Source organism: Rhododendron vialii, chromosome 7a (assembly GCF_030253575.1).
Source record: "Rhododendron vialii isolate Sample 1 chromosome 7a, ASM3025357v1".
NCBI classification, from domain to species: domain Eukaryota; kingdom Viridiplantae; phylum Streptophyta; class Magnoliopsida; order Ericales; family Ericaceae; genus Rhododendron; species Rhododendron vialii.
Window position 1 is genome coordinate 5,205,097 of NC_080563.1, and position 9,891 is coordinate 5,214,987.

The 9,891-nt window shown below is 36.2% G+C and overlaps 1 protein-coding gene and 1 long non-coding RNA gene across 2 annotated transcripts; both read left to right on the plus strand.

Annotated features, from left to right (window-relative positions):
- Positions 1 to 4,415: 4,415 nt before the first annotated feature.
- On the plus strand, positions 4,416 to 8,594 carry LOC131334184 (probable xyloglucan endotransglucosylase/hydrolase protein 30). Its single transcript, XM_058369093.1, has 4 exons — positions 4,416 to 4,692; positions 4,832 to 4,932; positions 6,903 to 7,111; positions 7,893 to 8,594. Exons 1-4 carry the CDS (start codon positions 4,491 to 4,493, stop codon positions 8,407 to 8,409), a joined length of 1,029 nt encoding a protein of 342 aa, XP_058225076.1. The 5' UTR covers positions 4,416 to 4,490; the 3' UTR covers positions 8,410 to 8,594.
- Positions 5,406 to 6,407, plus strand: LOC131334185 (uncharacterized). Its single transcript, XR_009202080.1, has 2 exons — positions 5,406 to 6,112; positions 6,153 to 6,407. It is a non-coding gene; the product is annotated as an uncharacterized LOC131334185 (long non-coding RNA).
- Positions 8,595 to 9,891: the final 1,297 nt, after the last annotated feature.

The following is a 9,891-nucleotide window of genomic DNA, read 5'->3' on the forward strand; positions in this document are numbered from 1 at the left end:
GATTTATCATCTAATATGATGTGTATTTCAGCGAATCAAATGCAATTCAAATCGTAACATCTTGGGGTCAGAACTCGCATAGTCTATCACTAATTAACTTTAATTAACCGGGAAAATGGAATTAAGTCGTGTTTACAAGGATCTGGTAGAGTTGGGTCAAAGGAAGACAGGTACCACTGGGCCCATAATTAGACCTCTCCGCCTCGGGTTTATTGCATATGGGTTAAAGGTCAACAAGCCTCATAAATACGTGTGGTTGTTTGGTATGGGTTTTGAGCGAGAGTTTTCGGGATAATAAGTAGAGAGTAACTTATTAGAAACTGTGCACAGGGTGAGGGGGAAAGGTACACGTTAATGTTCGACTTTGATGACAAACTCAATTAAGCAAAGTATACAAAAGATAAAAGACACAATCACATACTCCATAATACATTACCTGACCGGTTAACAGGGACCCAAGAATAGGTCATCACTAACCGGTTCACCACCTGAGTCAGTTCCATCGTTTTTCGTTAGAGCCTTTGTAGCCACCTCAGTATCTTTCAAGATAGTAGGCTTCTTGGATGCAAATTTGTCAATCAATAATGGTTTTCGTTCTTTCCTTTCACCACCTAAGTCAGTTCTATTATTTTTCGTCAGTCTTTGCAGCCTCTCCAATATCTTTCAAGATATCGAGAACTGTATGCACATGAATTATTTGATGAAATGTGTGAGTAGAACTTTGTTGTTCAAAGCTAGTGAATTTCACTAGTTTTTTTTTTTTGAAAACATACTGAATTTCAATAGTTGCTCATGGTTATATCTGAAAGAGCTTATTCTTGTTGGGCTGTATCCTAGAAATGCAAATATTCTGGAGAAGAGAAAAAAGACAAAGGGTGAATTACATCCTTGGTCCCCGTAGTTTTGAAAACATTTCCACTTGATCACAGTTTCAATTTCATTTATTTGAAATAAAGTGTAGTCATTCTCGCGTCAATGTTCGAACAGAAGGAAAAAAAAAAATTAACAATAAGGGGACATAGACTCATGAGTCGCACAAAATTACACTATTGGAGAAACCTATTGTTTTCCTTCTTAGGCTTCAATTGTCGAGTAGGAACAACACGATGAATGGTTATAAATGATGGCGTCAAATGACCTCATGAGCTTACATGTAACAAGGACAAAAAGATATATTAAGGGATGAATTTTGTTTGGTCATGACTCTTACTTTGTATATATTGGCGTCTATTGTCGGAGACGCTTGCTACACATCTAGAAAAAATCTAAGGGACGCGGTAGGGATATGACGAAGACATATTTGCGCTCAACGTGTATATGGCATTCAAATTGGTGAAAAAGCTCGTAATCACGTGTAAGCTTGTTCTACCTTGCCAAGTCAAAGAGTGGGGGCCTTAACATTGCTTTCAGGCTTACGTCATCGTGGGCCCATAAGCCGCGAAAAATCCAATTGAAGAGGCCCACGTAATCAATTGAAGAAGGCGAGAGCCCTAAAAATTCCTCGGCAAGTGGGCCCATGCTTCAACGCTGGCCCAAATAATTACTACTTACAAACAAAAGGACTTCGATGACACGAGAGGGTAGGGCTGTAAACGAGTCGAGTCGAGCCGAGTTTTAGAGTGTTCGAGTTCGGCTTGCCAAAAATTTGATTGGCTCGAGCTCGTGACGAGCTGCAGGACTCGAGCTCGAGCTCGGCTCGAAAAGTATTTACAGAGCTCGAGCTCGGCTCGCTCGGCTCGTTTATGAAACAAATATATATATATATATATATATAATATAGTTGGGCTCGCGAGCCAATTCGAGCCGAGTTTCGACGAGCTCGAGCTTGGCTCATTTATGAAACGAGCCCAACATTTTAGCTCGAGCTCGTTCGTTTGTGTCTCGAACCGAGCCGAGCAGAGCCGTTGTCGAGCCGAGCTTCGAGTGGCTCGCGAGCGGCTCGGATCGTTTGCACCCCTACAAGAGGGTGAGAGAATTAAAGAGAGTAAAGTACTTCAATAATTAATCTTATCAAGCCACCTCATTCTTCTAGCTAGCTTATTTTTGTATCAATAAGTTTTTTGTTTTCGAAATGGAATTATTGCAACAATTGTTGTATGGGAGTAAGGGACCCTTTTTATCCAACCACTTATCTTTTTCGATTTTCAATTAATGTGTTATTAGCCTACGATTAGATATATTTGTATATAGATGTGTATATGCATATGTATGGAGAGAGAGAGAGAGAGAGAGAGAGAGAGAGAGAGAGAGAGAGAGAGAGAGAGAGAGAGTTTCTATGAAAATTATAAAAAAAATCAATTATTGCAAATTTGCAATTATAATTTGGGGGATACATATCATTTTATCCATATGGGTGTTGTTTGGTTGGTGTAACCTCTATGAACATGTTAACCCAGTAAATGACAAGACAGAGAAGGTGTCTTTGGTTGTTTTTTCTCCCTTTCCATCTGGTACTTTGAGCACTCAAAACTGATTGAAGGTTGGCTCGGGTGTTAGACACTGATGTAATTTTTTTATTTTTGGGTTCGACAGTCAACAGTATTCGGACCAATTTACGCATAACTCAACTAATTTCCTCTCTGATTCGTCAAAGACATGCATGCCCTTCGAGACCAATGTTTATCTTCGAACATATATAATCTCCGGCCCGGTCATTTTCTACACCAACTAATTTGATGCTGTAACTATAGAAATTTTTAAAAGCATAGACAATGATAAAAGATGAAAGATACGTATTAGTAGATTTCTTGGGGTTAAACGCTTAGTAGAACTTTGACTTCAAATACCGTGCCTGGCGATTGATAGTGGCTGCGGCGGTATTAATACATCCACAAGCTAGGACCACAACTTCTTGCAAAAGATAACTGTATGTAGTTTAGATTTTTACTTTCACAATGTTTTTTTTTTCTTTTGGTCATGCAGGGTGCTCGCGGGCCAATTTGCGCACACTTTGAATTAGTTCCTACATCCTCTCCCATACCCGATACAAACAAAGGGTGATCGAGATGACGGCAAGAGTTGCTAACAAGAAAAATGGAACATACTCTACTCTTACCATGGCACATCTGTTTATATACGAAGGAGTACTATAAAATACGACCAATAGACAAATTCGGGATAATATAAATTAAGCGTAAACATATATAAGACTAATTCAACCCTATTAGCTTCATACAAATGTAAACAAATAACGTACACGTCAGCAACATGCCAGCATGCAATGTGAGTAAGAGATAGACATAAATCTGTTACAATCTTCTTTTGTATTAGAATTAATTATGTAGGGTACGAATTAAATATTAATTGCATGTTTAGCAGTGATCGATAAATTGATAGTAATACATATTGATGCTTGCATGCTTCTTCCAAAATCAAAAATATTGTAATCTTGTTTCTTCTTCTTTTTTAATGGATTGGCCAAGTTCCATAATTATATACCGGGAGTTTTAAAACTACATAAGTCCTTTGAAAATGGCTAATAGAAGTAGGCTACATGGTAATCTTAGGGTTAATGATGTCTTTCTTGGTCAGATCACGCAGCTAGGTAATATTTGTTTTTTAGTGAAGGTATAAAATTGCATCAGTAAATTTACTGAAATATTTTTAGGATCTCTAGCCAACCCGATCGAATCGAAAGAAGAAAATATAATATATATCCCGATGTTGTTGCAAAATATTTGAAAAGATACATTAGATATATATATATATATTTCCATAGGCAAATCAAGATACAATTTGAGGTTCTCTTTTCCTCCTTTACAAATAATGCTTTGGATTTCCTCTCCTCCTTTATTGACGTCCAATTTTTTTTTCCTTAATTTCCTTTAGAAATGATCTTTGATTAAGCCACAGATTACAACGCTGTTACCATATTTGTCTTGTTTATATATATAATCATAGAGCTTGAATTTAGCAGAGGGGCGAGAGGCAACCACGAGATAACTAAGCTCAATAATTCAAACTCTATAAATCCAACCCAACTACAAGTTCCCATTAGGAGGACAAATAATTCCAACAGAAGAATACCCACAAGCAGGTGAAAAGATTTGAACTTTTGACTTCTTAATGAGATGCAGAAGTCCTGGGCCTGGCCAACTGAATTAACCCCGGTTGTTTAATTGAGAGGATTAGAGAAGTGCCGAATGCCGATGTAAAAATTTTTCTCAGAGTTTTTCGAAGTTTTTAGGAGTACTATAAAAAATAAAAAAAAAAGGGCGAAGGAACAATTACCCTTTTATTGTTAGCGTGGGGTGGGGTCACCCCATTGGACATACTCATTTTCCTTGTTAAAGAGGTTGTTCAACAAATCAAGGTCCAATTATTAATCTTGTCCCTAATTTATCCATCATTTGCCCAACTGCCCCTAACTAAAACTGAGGTATTTTAAGCCAATCACCTAATCACATTATTGACCCTCTCTCTCTCTCTCTCTCTCTCTCTCTCTCTCCATATATTGACATACACTCCAAAAACAAAACACAACAAAAGAAATGGAAAATTTTCATTCTCTCTCCAAAGGTCTCGTACCGCTCCTCTCTCTCCTCCTATCCCATCTTGTCTACGTTGCAACAGGAGCGTTTAACGTGACCACAATCCCGTTCAACAAAGGCTTCAGTCCTCTTTGGGGTGACGGCAACGTCGTCCGATCATCCGACGATCAAAGTGTTAGCCTTGTCCTCAACCAATACACAGGCCAGCACTTATCTTTCTTCTGATGCATGTAAACGCATATGAGACTACACAAACTGAGAATACATGCATTTTTTTTTTTTTCATGTATACGTATGCGATTGAGTTTCATGGTTGTACCGTTTTGTTTCAATATCTACAGGTTCTGGGTTCAAGTCTTCTGACCTATATAACCATGGCTTCTTCAGTGCTAGAATCAAGTTGCCATCGGAATACACCGCCGGCATAGTCGTCGCCTTCTACGTACGTACCCCCTCCCTCTCTTTCTCTCTCTCTCAAAAATGGTTGTTATCTCGATCATGGCCTATACTGGCTTTTCCATCTCTTCTCTTTGTTTGCAACCAGGGAAAAAAAATGGAAAAAAAATATTACGCGAAAAGTTATTATAAGGAAATTTTTTTTTGGGTGTTTTCCGGTAAGTATAAGGAAAGTTGACCTTTCTGAATAGGTATAGTTCATTTTTGGTTACTTTATTCTCTCTTTAAGAGGGGATGTTTAAAAAAAAATATTTTACCGTACTGTTATTATTTCTTTCTCGGGTCCAAATCCCTATGTACAGCGTCAAATTTCAAAGGAAATAATGTTTAGGAAAATGATATTGGCACTCCAAAAATTGATGCAGGCACTCCAAAATCAGTGTAACTCTAAGCCATTTTTCTTTGTTTTTTAGAATGCATGCATCAACTTTTGGAGTGCCAATATCATTTTCCAATGTTTATGGCTCCATTCTTGTAAAATTTTGTCTAAAACCCTTTTCGTTTTTTTTAAAAATTTTCGCAACTTTTTGTTGAGCTTTTTGTCGTAATTTTTAGAGTTAATCATTCGTCTCAATGAGAGAAAAAAAAAAATATAGACCGATGTTGAATAAGTTCATAAGACGAATTTTTAGACAAAAAATACAGCTATTTATTACTTTTTCTTCTTTAGTGAACTTTTTTTTTTGCATTAATTTGGTCATAATTTTTCTATGTTTAGACTCCTCTTGTTGAGATTGATAACTAATTCAAAAAATAAGATCAAATCTAATAAAAATTCAGAGAAGACGAACAAAACGCACAAAAGGACAAAAAAGTTTTGGAAAATAGGGCCTTAGTATTTGTTTCCAAAAACCTTGTTAAAGAAAGAGAAACTTCAACAAATATGTATGGACACATGGTAATTTATCTCTTGAAACTAGTATCCGTTTTGAATTATGTGTTGAAAATGCAAAGCCGGCTCTGACTTTTGGGGGCTTAAAGCGAAAATTAAAAATAGGATCTCATTTGTTGGACTATAATAAGGGATAAAGAAGTAGGAGGGCCCTTACAATTCAGATTTTTTTGAGGTCTAAAGCGACCGCAATACTTGTTTTACCTTAGGACCAGCTCTGTGAAAATGATAAGTCTGGGTCTATCAAAAATATGAGTTGACCAGATAAGTCTGGGTCTATCAAAAATAAATATGAGTTGACCAGATAAGACCAGGAGTGAGCATGGAATAATTTTTAGTATCGGCTTTTTTTTTTAATCGGTGAAATTCAGTATTGTTCAGATAATTTTGTTGATATCTTAGAAGAGGAGATGAATTCCTAACTTCCTCTCTCTCAAAACTTCGCTTGCATCCCGATGTCGTTGGGTCAAAGGCCTCTAGCGAGCATGGCATAAGTTGGAGATTAGCGGGCTAGACGTTCAATTTGCTTGAGAGGAGGTGGCCTAAGAATAAGATCCCGTATCTATATATATAATAAAACAACTTAGTATTTGAATCCTAATTTTTCTCTCTATCGCAACCCTATATATGGTAATCAAATTATGTATTTCATAGAGCCCCAGAACGAAAGGTTGCTTGGTATAGTACTCCTACCGTCCCGATTTATTAATTTCTGTCTTTTCATTGTTTGGGACTTCTTAAAAAGTTGTCTACAATTTGCAATTTATAATATGTAATATGGATCAAGTTTGATAGATATCAGTTTATTCTAATACACAATCCTTTAAATCATATAAAACATCGTATATTGCAAGGTACTGATAATTTTTTAAAGGACACATATGTTGAAATTTGACAAATAAATTAGGACGAAGAGAATATATTGCTTGAAAACACCTTCAGAAGTCGAACGAATGGACCAAATTACTCCAGCGCTTGGTCCGAGCAAGGCATCAAAAAATTAATCTTTCTGTTACTGAATCGAATTAGGACTCATTTATTTATTTGTCTACGTGGATTTGCAGACGACGAATGGAGACGTATTCAAGAAAACGCACGATGAATTGGACTTCGAATTTCTGGGAAATATCAGAGGAAAACGGTGGAGATTTCAGACTAACGTTTATGGAAATGGAAGCACAAGCAGAGGGAGAGAAGAGAGATACTACCTGTGGTTTGACCCCTCCAAAGAGTTCCACCGTTACAGCATCCTATGGACCAATAAAAACATCATGTACGTGAGTAATTTCAAACCCCGGCCACCTACTCCCTAGAAAAAAAAATTCAGCTGATTTTGTTGATTTCCAAATTTGACCAGTTGAATGAATTAATGGAACGTTCATTAATGATTATGGACTTTTACTTAAATATATACATGCTTACGAAAGTGTATATGTATACGTTCGTACACAACCCTAGTATATAAGCATGCAATAAAAGCCCATTTCTTGTGGTTTGTCCGAGTTGTGGACTTTTATGCATTCTGTCACATGGGGATCTTTGCTTTCCGATCGATGTTAGGCATTTTTTTTTTTTGGAAAATGATATTGGCACATCAAAAATTAATAGAGGTACTCCAAAAAATAAATGAGAGTGGCTTTGAAATTACACTGATTTTGGAGTGCTTGCATCAATTTTTAGAGTGTCAATATCATTTTCCTTTTTTTTCCTTCTGAATTAATAAATCTTCTCTCTTTTGTCCATATATATATATATATATTATGCATTAAAAGCAGACCCATGAATACTATAAAGGAGGGACATAGCATAAGATTATTTTGATTGAAAATAGGCTAAGATAAAGTTATTTAAATTTTGGAGAGGACCCTCGTTTCTTTTTTCAAAAGTTTGTATTTGCCATTCTTCGTCCACAAAAGTTTTGGATACGACATGTTTTCCTATTTCTTTGTTTCTTTTGAAAAGGTTTGTATTTGCCCTTCTTAATTAATTTGTCCCCCTAAAATTAACTTTTAGGACCTTATAGTTTTTTCCTTTATACCATTTGTCCTTTGTAGCTTCTATATAGATGAGGTTCCGATTCGTGAAATACAAAGTGATGCCATGGCCGGAGACTTCCCTTCTAAACCAATGTCATTGTATGCCACCATATGGGATGCTTCGAATTGGGCTACTTCTGGTGGCAAGTACAAGGTTAACTACAAGTACGCTCCGTTCGTGGCTGAATTCACCAACCTTGCCCTCCATGGATGCGCTGTTGATCCCATTCAAGAGGTTTTGGCCTCCGCTTGTTCTCAGAAAGACGATCAATTAGAAAACAACAATTACGCTAGTGTCACGCCTAAACAACGGGTGGCCATGAAGAAATTTAGAAAGAATTACATGTACTACTCGTACTGTTATGATACGATAAGGTATTCTACCCCACTACCGGAATGTGTGATTGATCCGGTAGAGAGGCGTCAGTTCAAGGATACGGGAAGGTTAAATTTCAATGAGAGGCGCCACCACCACTCCAAGAGAAGAAGCCAGGTTCCAAGCATGAGGAATTATGGAGACCAAGATGAGGATTGATGCGTATGTGCCGCATTTGGTAGAATTTCATTATTATAGTGCTTGAGATGATTTTTTTAGCTGGATTGTTGTTTTTTTACTGGAGATTAAAGGTGTGACTACCATTCGAATTCAAAGTGACCAATACTCGTAGTGTAAATAATATTCAATAAAATTGGTTTGGCTTCTTGAAGATTTAAGATATACACAGTATCAATGTGTCCACTACAATGCATTTCGTCACCAATTTAGTTTTGGCTATATGATTTTTTTGATCGAGAGTTTTGGCCGGTAAATCAAGGGATTTGCGTCTTTTTTGTTGAACTATTACAAAAAAGGTTACATGTAAAATGACATTTTTTTTGTTCATACCTTCATCGGGTTACAATTACATCAAGTTATTTATGGTATCTTGAGAGTCTCATAGAGATCCTGTGATTTTCGTTTGTTTTGCTACTTGCTATGTACCTATCTACTCTCGCATCAAGTGTGTGGAATGTTTGTGTTTTAATTTTGTAGGTGAAATGTGTACTGACACGTTGCTTTTAGATATCATCACTCAAAAGAAGAGAGTCAAGACAGGAAAATGGATATGTTGTTCAAAACTTGCTCTACTTTGTCAGCTGAATAAGAGTATTCACAATGGGTTTAGTATAATTGCATGTTAAAATAATTGTTAAAATGTGTATTAAGATAAAAATGGGCCTCATAAATGTTAATGTTTCCTCTAGAATATGCAAAAAACTAGAAGAAAAAAATACCCGTGCAATCCACGTGCTATGCCCGTGCAGTGCATGTGCTATGCATAGAACGAATTTGTGTATGTGCACCTAATATAAATTCATGAAGTGTGTATAGTCTTATCTAATCATCAAAACATTCTTACAAATTGGATTGCAAAAAATTCTTGAATTTTTGGGATTAGCGAAAGACAGTGTCAAAGAAGTATATTAATATGTTTGATTTTTTTTTTTTTTTTGATAAGCAAAACTATTCAGATGAATACATTGTTTTACAAACATGTTAAAGTCAAGAAATGAAAAAGGTAACTCAGATATATAGGTCATAACAAGGGTTATCATTCAGAACTAATTCAACAAAGAAGGAACACAAAGCCGCAATTTATTGAGCAGAAAACACAAAACCCCAATTTAGTGAACAAAAGGAGAGTTCCAAAACAACAGAGACAGCGTCATTGTGACCCTTAACTTGGAATTTTAAAGATATCAGATCATATTAGGGGGAAATAGAAATTTCACCAAGTACATGCTGTATTCATATCTTGGCACCTAATCTGTTCTTGACTATACACGAAATTAATGACTTCAACGGTGGAACTTTACACATTTTCACTATCGGTAGTGACATGGGAAATAATCACAATGGTATGCAGTTTCAATATGGTACAAATGAACATGATAATATTCCAGATTTCTTGGATTCAGCCCTGGCCGATAATTCTTATAAAAAATAAAATAATCAGAAGTTTGGACTGTTTTCAAT